This window comes from Aethalodelphis obliquidens, unplaced genomic scaffold (genome assembly GCF_003676395.1).
Source record: "Aethalodelphis obliquidens isolate GAN/ISIS:26980383/991018 unplaced genomic scaffold, ASM367639v1 scaffold7, whole genome shotgun sequence".
Lineage (NCBI taxonomy): Eukaryota > Metazoa > Chordata > Mammalia > Artiodactyla > Delphinidae > Aethalodelphis > Aethalodelphis obliquidens.
Window position 1 is genome coordinate 3,973,468 of NW_020837951.1, and position 19,334 is coordinate 3,992,801.

Genomic DNA, 19,334 nt, shown 5'->3' on the forward strand with positions numbered 1-19,334 from the left:
GTCAAGCAGGGCAAGCCCAGAGGGTTTGGAGCTGGGATTCTGCCCAAGCTTATCAGTCTCCGTGTTTGCAGGACACAGTCACGGCAGTTACAGAAACACTGAATCGTTGCCATGTGCACCCTGTATTTCTCCATCTTAACGTTTTCACAGAGAATTAGATTTTATAAAGCACCCTTCGTTTTACCTTCGCGCTACCCCTTGCATCCACGTGGAGGCCCTTTCTGACGTGTGAGGAATCTCAGCTTAGGGGAAGCTACTGACTGCAGGGTCGTCAGCTAGATGAGGGCCGGGCTGGGATTCCAACCAGCGCCGTCAGGGTCCTGCTGCCGCACCTCTTCCCCAACACCGCCACCTGCTGTGTGACGTCCAGGCCTGGCTCCTGACAGAACTTCCATAAAGGTCTCTGGCACTTGGACAGGCACTTCTGGGATCCTGACTCAGGGCATCACTTTCAGACCTCGGCCATCTCTAAGCCTTGTCTCTGTCCCCCTTCCCGTTGTGGGCGCCTTTCCGGGCAGCAGGTTGGTCATGGCATCTACATACTGATCGCCTGTGACCTGCACGGCCTGGCATCCGCCTGCCACCAGCTCTTCACTGGGTCTCGTTGTTAGGTGTGAGGCAGAGACCCACTTTTTCTCCGTCTCTGCGTACACAGAGCCACTCAGGAATTTTCTGGAATGATATCCACTGCCTCAGCAGGGCTCCCCTGGAGTGGAGTGTCTTCTGGGGCCCTGGGAGTTTTACAAGCGCTAGAGTCGGTATGGTCCTAAGAAATCGCAAAGAAGGCATCCCTAAAATGGGCAGCCCATCGGCGTGCATCTCTGCCGAAACAGAATCCAGAGGTTAAGGAGCCCTGATGCACTTCCTTTTCCTTCGATGGCCATAAAAGGTCTGATAGCTTGTTCCCCTTCAGTAGGCTAAATTATCGTCCCACACTGGCGGGTTCTGCACCTGAACTACCTTGTTGCCTCAGGGGAACTGCTTGTCACCTTCTCCCTGGAGTTGTTGGTCACTCTCACTGTCATCTGAGAGCCCCCTGAACCCCCTCAGATTCTGTGCCTTTGCTTCATCCGTAAGGGCGAGGCAGGAGGGTAGAAACTTGGAGTCAGCCTCACGCCTCGGAAGCCTTCACCGTCTCCTTCCACGATCACTCAGAACCCAGGCTTTTCTTCCAGTCTGGGGGCTTGCTCCTGCTGCAGGGTCCCTGGGGCCTCAGTGTGGCCCTGGGTCATTTGCTTACAAGCAGAATTTTTCAGATTAGAGAAAGAAATATGCTTTACTGGTCTTCTGTCTTGTCTGTTTTAATTATACCACAAGAGAAAAATCCCTCACAAAAACGAACTGAAAGCCAGAGGCAAAGAGGTTTTTGATAAGTAAAAATTAAAATACTTTGATATTTCAGCCCAGGGTAAAATTGTACCACTTGATTTTTTTTCCCCTAAAATGAGTATGCTGCTTTTCCTGATTACAAAAATAATAATGTGTTTATTGTAAAAATTCGGGAAATAGAGAAAAGCTTAAAAATCATCCAATCAAAGCCCACAATCCAAGTTAATCTTAATTCACTTTTTTTGTGGCTCCTACTTTCTCTGCAGGTGTACATGTACGATCTTTTTATGTCTGTAATGAGATTGAGCAAATCATGATTTTTTAAAACTGCTTTTTTCACTTGTCATCCAGCTGTTACTCTTACGATGCACTTTATCAGGGGTTCCAGAAGTCTTCGAGATCTGCTGTAATGTGAGTGTTGCTTCTGTACTGGAAATACTTCGTGTGGGGAACTTGCTCCTTGTGGTAAAAACTTAGAGCACAGTGGTTACGTGTGTACATCGCGGAGTCGGAAAGTTCTGGGCCCCGATCCCACCTCCTCCCTGGACGTGCTGTTTGACCTCCCTGCACCTCAGTTGCCGTGCCTGTGGTGCCTCTTTCACAGGAGTGTTGAAGTGAATGAGTTAGATGCCTCTCAAGTGCTTACAGCAGCACCTGACGTAAGTAGGTGTCATGCGCGTGCTAATAATAGTTATTGTTAAAGTCACAGAGCCAGTGTCAGTGGCTGTGATTTGACGTGCTTTATAGTTAACTCTGTTAACCCCTGTCATTGTCATTTGCTTACATGTTGATGTGTGTGGTGGACCCCGCTAACGTGGGCCGCCACTGCCGTCATCACCGTCATCATCTACTCTTTAAATATGGCCTGCAGGAAGTGTTCTGAAAGTCGGAAGGAAGGTACTAGAGGTACGTTTCAAGACCTTGGGGGAAGAGATTGCTTGTTCAGTGACTGTCTCGGATAACTGGATAACTCTTGGGAAGAAATAGTTAAATTCGCCACATCCTACCATAAGCCAGAACAAAATCTAGATAGAATTAAAGCAGCAGCAGAGGCTAAACGAAGATATCCTTGAATATTTTAAAAAGGCTACGGTGAGGAAGACTTTTCTGAGCATGGTCCTGAAGCCGTAAAACATAAAAGAAAATATCGAGAGACTTGACAGTACATAAAAATGCAGTTTACCTCATGATAAAATGAAAAATTCTGTCCTGCGAAAGGATGCCGTCAGCAGAAGCCTGTGTTAGAATGGCTTTTTACCTATAGGACGATCGTCTATGAGTGTATTGATAAAGCTGGGAGAAGGTCCTGAGATCGCTCTTCTCCAGCGGCCATCCTAGCAGGCGTATTGATTTCCTAATTAGGCTGTGATTTCACCTCATTGGCAGTGAAAGTGGCATCTGCCTATCCTGCTGGGTAATCCAGCCTGGTAACCAAGGGGGGGTTATCCAGCCTTCACTACAAGGGAGTTCCCTGTGGTTAGATAAACTGATCTGTTGCCTGGTAACTACAGGATTACTCCGGTGGACGCGCAGGACGCCCATTCGAGAGGGGTTGGGCGGCGTTGGGAGGGCAGGGAGGGCAAGAACGTTGGCAAGTTTCTGGGAGAACTGCAGCTTGGCAGGAGAAGCCCATCGTGGGCTTGGGTTTAGAACGTTTCATCTTCCCATCTGTACTTTGCCTTTTCGGCACTGGGCCTCAGAACAGAGGAAAAGCAGGCAGCGAGCTGGCCAAGGGAAAGGTGGGTCCCGTTGGGGTGGCAGCTGACAGCAGGGGAAACCCCTGCAGGGTTGACCCCAAGGTTCTTCCTCCCGAGGAACAGGTCTGAGTCTGGAAGGCCGGAACCCCTGTTTGCTGTCTGGACCACCACTCAGAGTTTGAGTTTGGGTCCCAAGTTGGAAGTCCATTGACTAGAATAAAATCATAAAGTAGCTATAGGAAATGTTGAGGTCATAACCTCAAGGCAAGCAGGACCGTCTCCAAGCCCCGCTTTCTAACAGCATCTTCTGCCTCAGTCGGTGTGGACTCAAAGCCTCTTGACAGACATTCCTGATCGGTGGCATGACACACCCACCAGAGGTGACCTTCCACAGCCCCAGGGCCGGCTGAGTTTGCCTGGGAAGGGACAGATCTCACGTGGCTCGGAAGCAGACGAGAGCGGCGTGGGTGTGTGTACACACACCGGTGTGTCGCACACCTCGGTGGGGTCCTTGGTGCTGGGTCTGGAGGCCCAGTGGTCTGAGCCCAGGCGCGCTGCCCAGCGCCTTCGGCTGGAAGCGGGACGCATCCCCAGTCCGCTTGCGCTGCCGGCAGCTCGTGGTCAGTCCCCCAGTTGAGACTCTGGTTACTTACCTGGCGTCAGCAGTGGCCGGAGCCGTCGCTGAAGTGCTAGGGCTTAGGCTGGGGCGGCTGTTTTGACTGAAATTTTGCATATTTTGAAACTCAGGTTGTTACATGTAAAATTATACACGATGTGAGCACCTGCCTTCAAACGAGGGGGGAGAGAAAGCGTTCCTTCCCGTCACAGCCTGTTCACTCCGGCTGTCGTGTCACCTGGCTAAAAATAAACCGCAAGCATGGGAACTGACAGCCTTCCGTTTGGAACGAGTTGAGCGCGTTCCGCTGCAGGCCCATCTCTTGCCGCTTCCCAGCCACGTGTGAGGCCCAACATGTGGACGGACCTCCCCCGGACACCAGGGCACACAGTCCACATGGGCAGGGTCTGGGGGGTTAGAACCACTGCTGTGCACAGAAGGGTGATGTGGTCGCCAGAGCCCCAGCCCCACCGTCAGGCCCCAGGGCCAGTCCTGGCTCCTGTGTGGCCTGGGGTGGGGGACAGGGAGGCGGAGGTTCGTTTGGCATCTCTGGGCTTCAGCTGCTCCGTTTTTAACGCTGATTGTCTGCACCCACGTGCCGGCCGCCGGCCAGCACTCCGTATGCCTTACTCTCTTTAATTTTTATGCATCCTATGAACTTCGTTCCAAGTATCATCCCCATTTTTCAGATGAAGAAGCCCGCGTCACCCATTCACCACGTCATTTAGCTAATGAGCGACAGAGCCGGGTTCCAGCCCAGGCACCTCCTTCACCCTTCAGCTCTCCCCTCACTCCTCCCTCTGTCATCTGGCCTCTGCCCGCATCGTCCCACTGAAACGTTTCAGTGAGACCACGAAGGCCTCCTCCACGTCAGATCGTGGTCATTTGTCACCCTCGACCCCGCTGGACCTTCCTGTCCTGCCCAATTGTTCCATCCGGGACCGGCTGCCTGGTGGGAGGAGCTAGGCTTTGAGTCCATCGGCCCTGTGTTTGCATCTGGGCTTCTGCTCCTAGGAGCTGGATGGTCTTGGGGAGGTTACTTACCCTCCTCCAGTCTTGGTTTCCTTGTCTGTAAAATGAGATGGTAGCCATACCTGCCTCTCGGAGTGAAGATCAGATGTGGTAACGTAGAGCCCAGAGAGTCCTTCCCTGTGTATTTCTCATCCTTTCACCAAGTCCCGTTTCTGCCCTTGCACGTACTCTTGTTACCACAGTTGCCTAGCCCTCAAATACGGGGTCCTGTTATCCCCTTGCCTCAAACCTTTTTCCCAATACAGGTTGACTTTGCATTTCTCCCCGTCTGTCATGGTAGAAACTGTTGTATGACTGACACGGATTTAGCCCCACCGTTGCTTGCACCCTGCTTTCTGCAGCGGGAGTGTAAAGAGATATGGTTGCTTTAACCTAGTTACAATGGTGTCCCTTTCTTAATCAGTTTACTAGCACGGTATTAGTCCTGCTGTTAATTCCTGGGCTTTAAAGGAGTTCTCTTATGTTTATTTTTAGTCTGATTTATCTTCTGATTTTTACAGCAAAGGGAAATGCTGTAAATATAAGTAGCAGAGGGTAACATCTGGCTTTTGTAAGAACCCAAGACACTGCCACGTCAGTGTTGAAGGAATTGCAGGCAGAGCAAGATGGATTCTCTGGTAACGACTCTGTTGTTTTGGTTAGGATCCTGTCTTAAGAAACATTATTTTACTCTTCAGTTTTCATCATCATTTTTTCTGTGTACGACTAAACTTCTACAAGTTTCCCCCTCTGCTTTTCTAATCAAATTAATGATGAGGCTGCTGTCTTTTGAAAACAGTTAGCAGGATTCACCATCTGACATTGATTTTCAGTCTTGGGCATTTTCCCTGTGGGTTGGGGCAGGTGAGGACCTCCCTCCCATTCCTGGGGCCGCTGCCGTCCATTCCCGGCGCGGACACTGACCGGTCTGCCTAAGCACACCTGGGTTTGGGGTTTTGGGGATCAGAAATAATTTACAAGCGTCTCTTCGGTGGGTGAAGAGGTGTCTGTGGCGGACACCCCAGCCCGCACTGTTTGGCCGCCAAGCCCGGTCCCCAGGAGGAGGCCAGTTGCTTTGAACTGCACGGGGAGGTGGGAGCCGAGGGGGGCGTTCCCAGGAGCTGCTAGCGGGCGCTGACTGCTGCGTTTCAAGGCGGGTTTTTCCCCTTCTTTTGGCAAACCGCTGTATCATACACCTCATTTGCCATCAGAGTGTGAGTGTGTTTTCGCTTTTTTTTTCCCCATGAAAACAACACAGAGCAAAGCCTCACTTTTAAAAATGCCATGATGTTTTGCCGCCGTTATGAGAATCTGTCAGCGCCGTATCTAATCTTCTGGTGCATAGACTATCAAAACAAGCGCCATTGGAGGGATTGTACTTCTGTTAATACAGAAATGTCAGCTCTGCAGTCTTGGAACCAGCTGCCAGCAGCCTCTTTCCAAATGGAAAAGAAAAAAGTAATAAAGTTTCCTTTCCCCTCTTCAGGCCTGACCTGCACAGGAAGACCCAGAGTAAACAGCGCCTTGCTGAAATCTTGCGTTCGGAATACTCCAGCGGGATGGAGACCAGCGTCACCAAGGTCAGAGAGCGGAACAAACGCGCAGGGCCCGGCAGCGCCGTCCGAAACCAGCGCCCAGCCTTGGCCGTGGGAACAAACTAAAGCCGAAAGCCTTGCGGAGGGACAGCGAGACTTCCCAGGAAGTAGTTTTAAGCTCTGCCCCCACGGGACTGGGCCTCGGTGGATCCCGGAGGCGGGTCCCGTTCTCCTCGGAGGAGCCTTGTGAGGATGAAGGGTGCCGCACCCCCTGCAGACCCGGTGACCCGGTGCTGTGCCGAGACACGCTGCAGCCTGAGGGGTCGGGGGGCGGGGGTCAGCACGGGATGGATTGGCCCCTAACCTGCCTTGTAGGCCTCTCTCGGATTTATTGCATCGGTGCCCGTAGACCGCATGGTGCCACCACGACCTCATGTAGAAGACTGACACCCTTCGCTGCAGCCGGGAAGGGGTTTGATCCCGCCTTGCGATGACGTTCTGAAGAAGTTTCACGGTTCACTTCAAGCTGCCCTCTCAACGCAAATATTGGCCTGAATTTTGTAAAATGGGATTTTAAAAGCTGGATTGAATCGCCAGAAGAAGAGAAAAAAACCTATTTATCAGATCATCTTCTTGATGTACAGATGCTTTATTAAAAAGGACCAAAGGAGCATTTGGCGTGGGTCCCCAACGCCTCCAGGGGTCACATTTCCCGTGCGCAGGGGCTCTAAGCACCACGTCCCTTTCACATGCAGTGCTCTCTCCTCCTTGTCCAGGGAAATTGTACTTTCTCAGGACTAATTGATTTACTGTTGCCTTTTTATCATTTGCCTTTGAAGTCAAAGGGCACCGGTGTCCTGAGCTTTTTCTCCCATCGAATCCCCTCTTGTCTTCCAGAAAGGTCCTGGGGTCTGTATTGTGGCCCAGGCCACAGCTGCCCCTCCCCCATTGTGTTTCCTGGGAGGTTTGAAAGAGGAGCCCCGGGGCGTATCGATTTCCCAATAAATGTAAGATTTGGACACGGGTGACTCCAGAGGGGTCCGAAGGAGAAGGGGGAAAGCCTCGGCACCTCTCTGTGCGCTGGGCAGTGTCCTCTCCACTTTTCCTCCTGTCCTCAGCCCACCCCCGCACCCTGAAGTTACTGGCATGGGTGTCGAGGCCCCACTTCCGTAGCCCCTGCAGATCACATGACCTCAAGGGCCAAGGGGGGACCACGAGAGTTCCAAGGTGGGCTGTCTGTGCGGATCTCGGGGAGCGGGTCGGCGTCCCTGCATCCATCCCTCGGGCGTGAGGTGAGCCTCGGCTGGTGCCACACCAGCAGGGACTCGTCGTAAGGGTGACTGTGAGCCTAGTAAGCCCCGGTCCCCTGCGGGAGGGAAAATGTGACCTCGCAGACCTGGCTGTCACATAGGAATTAAAAGGAACGGTTGGTGAAATCTGTAACAATGATAATAAATAAGTCAACCTGCAGCACAAGTCCTCCTGACTTTGGGCAAATCTCCACCTTTCTTTTATTTCCGTGTGTAATGGTCCACGTGATTTGGATGAGAAAAGGAGGGATCAAACTTTATAAACAAAACCCAGCTGTGTGAGAAACAGGATTAATGCCAGTGATCTAGGATGATCAAAGAGGAACCCTACTCTTTAATTTTTTTCCCCCCATAGTATTCATTCCATTAAAGCGGGAGTCCGCACTCCTGGGGCGGGGGCCCGCGGGGGGGCGGGGAGAAGTACCAGAACTGTGCAAAGCATGTAAGTGACTGTAGTTCTGAGGTGGAAACTCACTCTTACTTTGCTGACACTTAGGTGAGCGTTTCTTGCCATAGGTGCTATGTGGGCCTGTTTCTAAGTAGAATCAGTGTATTACCCCCAGTTAATAAAGAAACATGGATTTAGCAGATTTAGGGTTAATATTATCTAAATTTAAATAACCTTAAAATAAATCTCTGTCTTATTATGGCTCGTGACAGATTATACATTTCAGGCATCAATTAGGCAAAGCTTTTAGCCTAATTCCACTGCACCTATTCTAATTTTCTGTGTATTTCCAATCGTGCCTCTTTTTCTAATTTCCCAAACTTACCTCTTTCTCTGTGTCATAAGCCTGATGCCCATATTTAAAAGTCAGAGAATCTGGACATTTCATGGAATGTTGCAGCCTAAAGCTTTTTTCCCTCATGGGCTTGTAAAATGCTTTGTTTTCGAATCCTAGACATCTTCCTGTTTGCAACCCTTAGCGCTGCACATCTTCAGAGGGGGCCCCCCATTCTCACGCACTGAAGGGCAAAGAGCCCTTGGTGAGTGATTAAGGCAGCGCTGATGCAATGCAAACGGCATTTTCCACTCAGAGAAGCAGAGGCAGCCGAACCTCAGCAAAGGACATTTTGACAAAGCCCAGTGGATTCCTTTGATTTTTTTTTCCCCCTGTGGTGAGGGGAGGAGAGATTTAGGGAAGAAAGGGGAGTAAATGAGAGCCCCTTAAGGCAGCTGGATCCAAACGGCTAGCGCCCTTGGTGTTGAGCACTTGAGCCCCTCAACGTAAAGTCAGCGGAAGCCGTTAAAATCCAACCATCGCTTCCAGGAGACAGAAATGTAAGGCTTTCTTTCCACTGGAGAAGTTGCCCTGCTTGCGAAGGGCGCTCCACTGGTCTCGTTAAATGCCTGCATGACCGTGACGCCTTATCTCTTAATCTGCTCCACAGAGAAAAAGTTCGGAGCAAAGCCTTTCAGCGTGCTGGCGGCTGGGCACCCCTAAAATCAACTCGACTTCTCGAAAATGCCCAGAAGCCTTGCAGCGAGGCTGGTTGGGGACTCTCAACTTCTCCACTTTGTTGCCCCTGCCCCCGCGGAGTCTACGTTTATAAGTTGGGGGGAGGTGTCAGTGCAGGAGTAGAGACACCCCCTCTCAGTGCCTCTCCTATTGTCTTGCCTGCTGGGGGTCTCACGCAATTCATTCTTCCTTTTTTTTTTTTTTTTTTCCCCTTATTTTAAATGAGAGTTCACCCAGCCCCAGGGTTGGGAACCGGGAAACCGATTGAGCCTTCTAGATGGATGAAAGCCGAAGCCCACCTCACTGCAGAGGCTGAAAAGTTATTATCACAGATGGGAAGTGCAGGACAATTTAAAATACTGTAATTATAAACTTGTAGGGAAGTCTTGTTCTTCATTAATGTAAGATATGAAATCACCTCGGCGGTACAAGGACAATTACATAGTTGGGAATGTGTCTGTGATTTACACGGCCGCTGTGTAAATGTAAGGCTGGTTGCTCCAGTATATGTCCCTCACTTACACAAAATGAAAAGCACACCAGTGCAAGTTGTCCTTTGATAGATTTTTAATATGATTTTAAAGAGTTTTGTTTGGTCTCATTCTTATTCAATGAGATTAATTTAAAGCACTTATCCCCTGGGTTTAAGTCAATCCATGTAGGATTTGGGCAGGGTTTGTTGCATGGGGGGTTTTGTTTGCAGGAGGCTGTGAGAGACTCCTTTCCCACTTCATTAACCCTGAGTTGGGGACGGTCCCCCGTCACCCCCCACCCCAGCCAGAGCTGGGGATTTACCAACCCCCATTCACATGCTAAAGAACTTGAAAGCCAAGGCGCTCCTTGACTTAATTAGCTGCTGTGCATTTTGCAAAATTAGAATAATACCCTCACCATCCCGGGGAAAGAAAAGCGGTGGTGTGAGGGTGTTGGGCGGTGGGGAGGAAACAGTAGCAGGGTCCGGCGGTGGGGGGGTGGGGGTGGGGGACGGGACGGTCAGCGTTTAAGCAGAACCCCACCCCTCCTGGCCAGGCCGTCCTCTCTGAGAGCAATCCTGCCGCAAAACTGGGGAGAGCTCGGCGTGCCGGCCCCCAAACTTCCCAGCCCTGGGCGGATCCTGGGAGTCTGAGCTGCAGGTGGTGTGTGGGCGGGGGAGCACCTGAGCCCACCTCCCCAGAGAGAACTGCCTGTGGAGGTGACCTTGGCCCTTTGAACGTGAACCGGAGGTCTGGAGTCTGGCTCAGAACTTAAAGCCCTCTCCTGAGACCCTTGGAGTCGCAGGCTGGGGCCCGGCGGCAGACGCTGGGACCTGGCTTCCCTCTGGGTCGCATCCCCAGCACAGTCCCCGCGTGAAGGGGGGAGCGAGAAGATGCGGGAGTCGGGGGTTACCCGGTGCGGCGTCAGGTTCCCAGCGAAGGCTCGTCGGGTCCTACCCGGTGCGGGGGGCCGAGAGCCGCGTCGGCGAGCGCGAGCGGCCGGGGCGCGGGGCGGACGGGGTGGGGGGGGGCGGGGAGTAGCCTCGGAGCCCATCTGTCGCCCCCGCGGCCGGCGGGCCGGTCACCAGCTGCCGGCGCCCTTGTCGCGGCCAGATGAGCCGGCTCAGCGAGGGCACCGCAGCCCGGCCCGCAGCCCAGCCAGCCCGGGCGCTGACCCCCACCCCGGCCCCCGGGAGCGGCTGAGCGTCCAGCAACCAGATGGAGAGGCAGGGGCAGGTGGGGAGCGGCGTGCTCACCTCACCGTAGAGATGGGAAGACTGAGGCCAGGGAGGAGGGGAGACCCCTGCCCACGACCACAGCACCAAGGAAGAGAGGGAGACGAAAATACTTCCTTACTGAGGGTGGAAGGAGCCCGAGTCCCAGAAGGGGACAATGAATCTCAAGGAGGGATGGGGAAGAAGGGCCGAGCGCGGACCCACCGACGGAGCGCGGACAGGCGCCTGGTCATTTGTAAGAAGTTTATTTCGACATTTAAAAAAGAGAGAGAACCCGAGGGGCCTGGCTGCCCCCCGGACGGAGGCCGGAGATGGGGACTGGAGGTCGGGGTAGGTGGGCAAGTCCCCTGACCCCTTCCTGCCCCGCCTGGGAGGAGGGTGGGCACAGGCCACAAACTCACTGATTCACGGACACAGTCACGGGCTCATGGGTCACGAATAAATAACTTCATATACACTTTGCACACGGTATGTACAGCTCTGCCGTTGGCCCTGGAGCTGGGGGGAGGGGCGGGGGGAGGCTCCACACTTCCCTTTCCCTCCGCGTGTCAGGGCTGCGGGGAGAGGGCTTGGGGTACCGCCGGAGCGTGGAGGGGGAGCGGGAAAGGGCAGCATGGGGGTCGCCCACCTGCACCGGGGAGGGGCAAGGGGGCGCGGGTGGGGAGTGACGGGGGCGGGGTGTGGGGATGTGAGTACCCCCGGCGGTGGAAGTGGCTCCCTGATGGAGTGGCCGGGAGTGAGGACGCCGAAGGTGGTTAGGGAGACTCAGTCCCGGGGTCCGGGACGCAGAAGACTTGGCATTTGGCCCTTCTGGGGACACTGGGCTGGACGCCAGGGAAGGCCGGACCCGGGGCCCCTGGGAAGGGGCGTTGAAACCCCGCGCCCTCCCAGAGGCAGGCGGAAGGGGCCAGCGCGGAGCCCCGGAGCCGGGGCCGGGTGCTCCGCGGGCCGGCGGGCGGGCGCTTCACCGAGGCTGCGCGGCCCGCGGGAGGACGCCGGCCAGCGGGGGCAGCGGCGGGGGCGGCTCGCTGGCGCCCTGGAGTCCGTGGATGAGGATGCGGGGCACCAGAGGTCTCTGCAGGGCGGGCGGCGGCGCGCTGGGCCCGCGGTACAGATACAGCGCGGCGCCGGGATCCAGGTTGGAAACCAGACTCTGCGGGTAGAAATAAGGCGACGGGAACATCCGCTGGAGCGCTGAGTAATTGCCTGCCTCCGCCAGCAGCTCCAACCCGACGGCCGTCTGTCGCTTCCATTTAGTCCTAGGGACCGAAGTAAACGCGTAAGGCGGGGTCAGAACTGTGGCGCCGGGAGACCCCTGCCCCTCACGAGTGCCCCAGAGCGCCTGCAGGGACACCAAAGGGGTCACACTATAATTCGTTAATAAATAACGGGCCGCCAGGCACCGTCTAGCGGGTTACATGCATCGGCTCCTTTAATCTCCCACCGGCCTTCCATGGCTGTTAACCCCACTTACAGATAAGAAAACTGAGGCGCGGGCCAGTTTTCAAGATGGCCTAGGAAGAGGAGACCCTGGGTTCTAACCCCGGGGTCTGACCTCGCCACACTCTGCTCAGGGGGTCGCAGTCTGGGCGCTTGGAGCGAGGTGTGGATGCTCCTGGGGAGGCCTGAGGAAGGTGAGATCGCCTTGGACAGGAAGGCGGGGGCGCGGGGATCGGTTCGCTAGCCATAGGAGGGGACTCAGTTGATCCTCCCAGCGGCACAGCCGGCCCGGCGGAGGCCAGCACAGCCGCGGTACCCCAGTTGGCGGCGCCTCTGCGGAAGCTCACGGGCCAGAGACGGCGACGGGAGAGGATGTGCGCGCGCTCTCTCCGCCGCGCGGCCGCGTCCGCGGCAGTCCGCACGCAGATCCGAGGCTTCGGGCGAGCCCTGCAGTCTGTCTGGTGCCGAAGCCGGGAGGCTACCAGCAGAGGGTCGGCTGGGGTTGGGGGAAGGCAAGAAAGCCGAGGCCACACTGGCTGCCAGGGCTGCGGCCGGACTCCTGGGTGCACCTGGCCGGCGAGGCGGTCCCACTGAGTCGGACTCAGCCACACCAGCCCCGTTTCCCTGCCTGAATTATTCAGCATCATCATAATTGTGTAATTACTGTAACGGGCCTTAATTATTGATGCCCGGAGCAGTAATCAGGTATTTATTATTAATGGGGCAGCGTGTTCTGAGGCTTGTTTATGGAAAGCACCGTTCCGGCCTCCGCTAAGCGTGTGTGGGTGACTGTGGTGTATGTGTGTTTGTATTACTGAGTCGCGTCGATGTGAGTGTGTGACTGTGGGTTGAGTGTGTGGCTGTATGTGTGTGTTTTGTACCTGTTTGTGTATCTCTTCATCCTGTGAATGTGTTGGGGAGGGAGATTAGGAAATACCAGGTTCAAGACCCGTGCCCAACACCAGTTTCCCGGCTCCCCAGTCCCCAAGAAGCTAGGGCTGGGCCCCTTCCCTCCTTGCGTTTCGGGGCTAGAAAGGCTGAGGAGGCCAGAAGAATCCCTCCGGGAGAGCTCAGAGCTACCCCCTGGCCCCCAGCAGCTGCCTGGGCTGGATGGGGGTGGTAGGACGTGGCTGGGGTGGGGAGGCTTGGACCTCCAGTGGCCCACATGTCTGTCTGTCCACCTGATCGACTCTAGTCCTGTCTCTCTCCCTCACCGTGGACTTCGGGCAAGGCCTCCGCTCTCTGAGTCCTCAGTTTCCCTAGTTTTACAGAACGGGGAAAGCTCAGGGGCCCTCCCTCGGCACATCAGATCATGTACTGGTGGGTCCCCTGGAGGGGCAGGGAGGAGAGCGGAGGGGGCCCTTTCCCCCCTGTCGCGCGCAGCCGGGCCTCACCTGCGGTTCTGGTACCAGGTCTTGACCTGCGTGTCGGTGAGGTTGAGCGAGGCTGCGAGCTCCATGCGGTCCTGCACGCTCAGGTACTTCTGCCTCTCAAAGCTGCGCTCCAGCTGCGCCAGCTGATGGTCGGTGAAGGCCGTGCGTGCCTTGCGTGGCTTTTTCAGGCGCACCGGGGGACTGTCCCTCGAACTGGAGATCTCCCGGTCGCCCTCCTCCTTCACTGTGGAGACACAGCCACGCGTCAGGGCCCGGCCTCACCGCCTTGCCGCCCCAGCCTGCGGCCCGTCACAGTCGGTCGTGTAAATGTGGCTCCCGGTCCCATGGAGCCGCGGCAGAGCAGCTCAGAGCGCCTCCCAGCCCCCAGACAGAGGAAGACTGACACCTCCGGGGAGAAGTAACCCAAAGCCGAGAGAGAACTCAACCCCGCTCCCGCGTTGCGCCGGCGCTCCCTGAAGGGATTAACGGGATCCACCAAGCGGACCTGACAGGGGAGGGGAGAGGAGGGGAAGGGACCCAGGGGTTCCAAACCGGTGGGCTGTGCGGATGCGTGCTCAGGGGTGCAGGACTGTGCCCCGATCCCCTGGCTGCATCGAGGCCAGGAAGGGAGGAAGCTGAGGGCTGGAGTCTGGGGGAGAAAAACCCTCGTGGAGGGACAAAAACCCGTTCACCCTGGAGCGGACCGTGGTCCTGAAGAACAAATAATTGCACCCACATCTCGCCTGGCCCCTGCACGGGTGTGAATCTATAGAGATGGTCCCCCCCCCCCCCGTTTCTTAAACTACAAACAGCGCACAACACGGAAGGCGAATCGCCGGGGCGCCCAGATCTGGAAGCACGAAGCGCTTGGAAAAATAAGCCACCCGTTTGCCCCTCGGATGCTCACGTCGCGGAGGTCTGTGTTTCCTTGTCAATACGATGCCTACTGTGGCTGTCTTGTGTTTCCCCCCACCCCGCGTCGGTCAGGACACCCCAGCAGGGTCCCTGCTCCTGAGTCGCAAGGATGGGACCGAACAATGTGGTTTCTTCCCCAACACTTTCCTTTGGGGTTGACAGCACCGCAAATGCACACTTGATCAACCAAGCTCACTGACCTCCCTCCTTCTCCCCCTAAAGCAATGATATGACCAGAGACCACCTCCCCAAAATTGGCAGTGGGGTTTGGGGCTTCCCTTCCTCTTTTCCTCTCTATATTTTCCTTTATGCTGAGTTTCATTGAGCATGGCGTTTGCAGTGACAGGGTTCAGCTGAATGTGAGTTGATTTCTCTCTGTAGGAAACAATAATCCGGTTAATTGAGCCACTAGGGAGTAAGACTTTTCAACCGGAAGGGCAGCGGTTGGAGGCCGGGAGGGCGCCGGGCGCCGGGTGCACCCAGGCGGGTGAGAAACGGGGGCCCATGCCTGCCTCCTGCCTCGTCCAGGCCAGTGCGCAGGCCTCTCCCTGCCCTCCTAGGCTCGGGCCACGTTGGGGCACGGCTGCCTCAGGAGCTGGGGATGTGTTGGGATGGGGTGGGGGGGACTTGAGTTCTGTCTATTATGCTAGGCAGGTAAAGTTTAAACAAGTTCAAGGAAACAATTATCCAAACCTCAAACTTGATACTGTGGAAACCTTACTTTTTGACCTGATTGTCTGGACTGACTATTTTGGAAAATCCCCCATTTCTCAGCGCTGAGCTCCCAGGTCGGGGGTGGGGTGAGGGTTGAGTTTGGGCTTTTTCTCTAATCCCTCTCCGGCACAGGCTGGAGCCTTCAGATATGCACTCGCCGCTGTCTAGCCTCAGCCTCCGAAACAGGCTCAGCCCAGATCTCAATGCCTCAGAGTTCGAGGCCCACTGACCCTGCTGGGAGCAGAGCGCCGGTTTCATTTCTCCACGGATATCAGCTCTGGCTGGAAGACTGCGCGCACACCAGACCGCCTTACTTCAAAGCCCAGCTTCTTTAAACGTTATGCCGAGGAAGCTTTGATACCAGAAACTCGGGATGGGACTGACCTTCCCTCCGTGCCCTCTTTGGAGGAAACGACTCTTAGCTTGTTAGGTGGACAGGGGAATCGCTTAGATGCCCACCCCATGTGTCTGTCTCTCGGCAAGATTTCCTAACGTGGGTCCTGAAAAAGTCACTTCCACCTTTGAGAAATGCTCCAGACACTGTCTCGGTGGTGGGTATTCTGCTCCCTCTTCACCCCGCGGCTTTGGTGGTGCAAAGGCAGCGGTGCCTAGGGGTAGGGGAGACCTTCCTCTGTCCTCAGCGCCAAACCTATTTAAGCCATACGTGGACAGCTGGCCCTCATCACCTCCCTGATCAGATATCATCAGGCACAAGAGAAGAAAATTGATATTCCAATTATCTTAAACGAAACCTCTCCTCAAAATCCCACCTACGGACAAGAAAATAAAAGGAGACAAGAGCCGAACCCTTTCACAGCACCGGCACCAGACACAAGCATGCAGGGCTTTGGGCGGGGGGAGGTCTCGCCTGTTACTCCAGACATAAAACTGGAGTGTTGTGGCTGAGAAGTATAAAGAATAAGATATGATGTTATATATTTACATTGCCTCCCTTGCTTACCCCTCCTGCCCACCCCGCGCCGCACCTGTCTTTCTCCGGGGCAAGTTTTCCTTGCCTCTCTAAACAGGCCGTGATGGGGGGGGGGGGGGCGGGGAGCAAGGGTCGCTGGGCCACATGCGTCTGGACCTCCGTCCTGGGGTCCTGGGTGCTCTAGCCCAAGCTGCCCGTCTTCTAGGCGTGACTGGCCCAGTGAGGCTGGTGGAGGTTCCACCAGTTTTGTGGGGAAGCGGAGGGAGTGAGATGTGGAGTGGGGCCCCAAATGGGTTTCGATCTGAGGTCAGGGCATGTCCACAAACGAATTCTCAGTTGGGAAGAGAGTGTTAAACGAGCCTTCCGAAATTTTTGTGAAGACTTAATGCGAGTATAGACCAGGAGGTGTAGGGCCCGCAAGACAATAAAGAAGTAGCCTTTATAGGGAAGTTTTATCTCATGGAAAGGGTTCTGGGAATTAATTATAAGGCTGAAAGAGCTCTGAACAGCCTCTGTCAGCCCCCCATCTTCTGCTGGGTGGGGACACAGGGCTCTCAGCCCCCCATCTTCTGCTGGATGGGGACACAGGGCTCTCAGCCCCCCATCTTCTGCTGGATGGGGACACAGGGTCTCTCCCTTGAAGTCCTGACACTCCTTCCCTTCCTGCCTCCCGACTGACTTCTTCCTAAGAAAGAACTTTCCGCCTCTGGCCTCACCAAAGACCTAAAGTGAAGGCAGTGGGCGGGGGCGAGAAACAAAATTAGGGAATTCTTTCTCTCCTTCTTCTCTTCCTTTTTTCCTTTCTTCCTTCTTCCCTTCCCCTTTCATCTTAATCCTGATCTCAGCTCCCTGGTTAAGACGGGATGGAAAGGAAACAACAACAATGGAAAGATTCATGGAGGTGAAAACGCAAGTAGAGGGGAAGCAACCCCAGGATAGTCTGGGCGCCGGGCAATCTCTGGGTCCCACACACAGAACCTGAAGTTGGTGGCTCAATGCACTTAAAATCAAATCCAGCGAGAACAGTTGGGTGGGTGCAGAGACCTCCCCTCTCAAAGAGACCTCTGAACCCGCTTCGTGCTCGTAAGCCGCCTGGCTGCTCCTTCTACTTTGAAGGGAGCGTTTCTTTTGCATGATTCCCGGGCCCAGATCACACCGGGGCCAACGGGAGGGAAAGCTCAATTCCCCTCCCCCTCTGGAAATTCAAATTAAAGGGTGGAAAATTCTGACTGTTCTCAGGGCTCCAGCTGAAATTTCCTGCTAGGTTTTCACCCTTATAAAAGGGGGTTCAAGCAGAACCCTTTGGGTCTTCCGTTGCTTCTGCAAGGTCTTTGCCCAGAGAGCCACTGGCCTGATAGGAGCTTGCTTCTGCCCACCAGTGGGTTGGGGAGTCCACCGAAGTTTGGAAAGTTTGTGCGTTTTGGGGAATCTCTCCTGGGGCACACAGCGTCCCTCTCCTCACTCTCTCCGCTGGACTCTTTGTTGCTCAAAAGCATAACCACAGGGCCGACTGAAAGACTCAGACAAGACCGACTGCTGAGCCTGGGCCCTGGGGGCAGCTCCGAGTGAATATGTGTATGTCCCCACGTGTGTGCACTCCTGTTTTAGTACCAGTGTTCAGAAATATAGCATCTCCCCCCTGCAAGTTTTCAACTCCCGTTTTCTTACCTTTATACTCAGAGTCCGATGAGGCGTTGCTGCTACTTCTGTCCAGCTTTTCTCTAAAGTCCTCCCCAGCCTTGGCCGCAAGACGGCCCCCAGGCTCAGGAGCGGCTGGCTGCCCGCTGCTAGAGTAGGGTGCACAGGCCGCGAGTGGTTTGCAGTCAGCAAGGATGTCCCTGATCAGAAAGGAGGAGGTCACGGTGCGAGACTGGGCTGGGGCTGAGAGCTGCCCAGGCTGCAGGTGGGAGTCCAAACCTGGGCCCGAAGCCCCGCCAGGCCGTGGGGCGCCCGTCTCCAAACAGTCCCTTCCTGGCGAGGCTGGTGAAGAGCAGTCGCTGCTGCTCTCCGAGCGCGGACTCAGCTCCAGGGGCGAGCGGCAGTCCCCGAGCAAGGGGTCCCCCTTGGGAAGGGCGGGGCTGCCCGCTCGGTGGGAGAGAATGGAGTCGATCCCAAAGCCATTGGAGCCTTCCATAGCCAAGCTGCGACCTGTCCTCCCCAAAAGCTCCCCACCCCCCCCAACCCCAGCCGCCGCTGCCCCTGCCCCTAGCTGCGGGCTGGCATGGGGAAGGCGGGCAGGGAGCCTGCGGGCACCTTGGATGGAGTTCAGCCTTGGGGGAGCCCGGGAGCTCTGGGCCAACCTCCTCTGCGCATTAGATCCAAAAGGGCTCAGCGCGTCTTCTGCAGCATCGCGCGGAGCCGCCGAGCCGAGGGGGGTGGTGGGAGTGTCAGGGAGAAATGGGAGGGAGGGTGCGCCAAGTTGGGGAGAGCAAAGGGGGAGACGGACGGCCTGAGCTCCCCTTTGGCACAGAAGAGATGCGAGGACGTTGGAATCTAAATAAAGAAGGGCTTTTAAAAAATCCAAACTGCACGCTTCCTCCAGGCGAGCGGTGGCCGAGGGCACGGGGTCAGCACCGCGGATAGCAGCGGGCCCGAGCCGCGCTACCAGCCGGGGGAACGGAGCGCACCTGGCGGCGTCAGCACCGCGGATAGCGGCGACGGCGGCCCTCGGCGCATGACGCTCCCCACCTGGCCGGGGAGGTCCTCTCTCCGCGCTCGCACCGCTCCTGCGGCCCGTCAGCACCGTGGACAGCACCTCCCGGCTCCGCTGTTGCAGCTCGCAGCCCGTCCTCCGCGCGCGCCTTCGCCTCCCCCCCTTCCTTTAAAAAATGAACTTGTGTCACTTTTACTTTGGGGCTAGGGTTTTTTTTTTTTCGTTTCTTTTTTTTCGTTGTTTTTTTTTTTTTTAAAGGGGACTCGCCCACGTGTCCCCGGAGTGATGACGCTGATTGGCTCCGGCCGATTTTGGGGGTGATGTCACGGCTCCACAAGCCGCTGCCCGATTCCTTTCGGTTTGATTAAAAGAGACACTGAATTAATTACAGCACGGACCCAACTGTTTACCGGCGATTTCCACACGGTTTGCTTTCATTAGGTCGGTGATGAGGCTCCTAATGAGGGTGATTAGCTCAAGGGGGGGACAGGCTGGCGGGGAGGGGTCCAGAGCCCGGCTGCCGCTACCGTTGGGTTGGAATGTGAGGTTTTTTTTAAGTTTTCCCCTACACTTTCCTACAGTTATTCAAATCATTCGTCCTCCAGGCTGTCAAAGATCCCTTTTCTACCTCCACCCACCCCT

At 55.5% G+C, this 19,334-nt stretch overlaps 2 protein-coding genes across 2 annotated transcripts in view; one reads left to right on the forward strand and one right to left on the reverse strand.

Annotated features, from left to right (window-relative positions):
* DDX31 (DEAD-box helicase 31) overlaps nucleotides 1-7,674 on the forward strand; it is a 74,511-nt gene extending 66,837 nt beyond the window's left edge. Inside the window, 2 exon segments of the mRNA XM_027104442.1 lie at nucleotides 6,140-6,291; nucleotides 6,294-7,674. Of these exon segments, the coding sequence (XP_026960243.1) occupies nucleotides 6,140-6,291; nucleotides 6,294-6,682 (541 nt within the window). The 3' untranslated portion in view covers nucleotides 6,683-7,674.
* A 3,725-nt stretch (nucleotides 7,675-11,399) lies between these two features.
* Nucleotides 11,400-18,847, reverse strand: BARHL1 (BarH like homeobox 1). Its single transcript, XM_027104449.1, has 3 exons — nucleotides 17,708-18,847; nucleotides 13,501-13,723; nucleotides 11,400-11,925 (listed from the first exon to the last, which is right to left on the reverse strand). The coding sequence occupies exons 1-3, from the start codon at nucleotides 18,171-18,173 to the stop codon at nucleotides 11,631-11,633; spliced, it is 984 nt and encodes a 327-aa protein (XP_026960250.1). The 5' UTR covers nucleotides 18,174-18,847; the 3' UTR covers nucleotides 11,400-11,630.
* Between the last annotated feature and the right edge of the window lie 487 nt (nucleotides 18,848-19,334).

Excerpts from the sequence above, each read along its gene's own strand:
- BARHL1 (XM_027104449.1), bottom strand. The coding sequence starts at position 18,173 with ATGGAAGGCTCCAATGGCTTTGGGATCGACTCCATTCTCTCCCACCGA. Across the intron at positions 13,724-17,707 it reads ATCGGACTCTGAGTATAAAG|TGAAGGAGGAGGGCGACCGG; the intron begins GTAAGAAAACGG and ends GTGTCTCCACAG. Across the intron at positions 11,926-13,500 it reads ACCTGGTACCAGAACCGCAG|GACTAAATGGAAGCGACAGA; the intron begins GTGAGGCCCGGC and ends TTCGGTCCCTAG.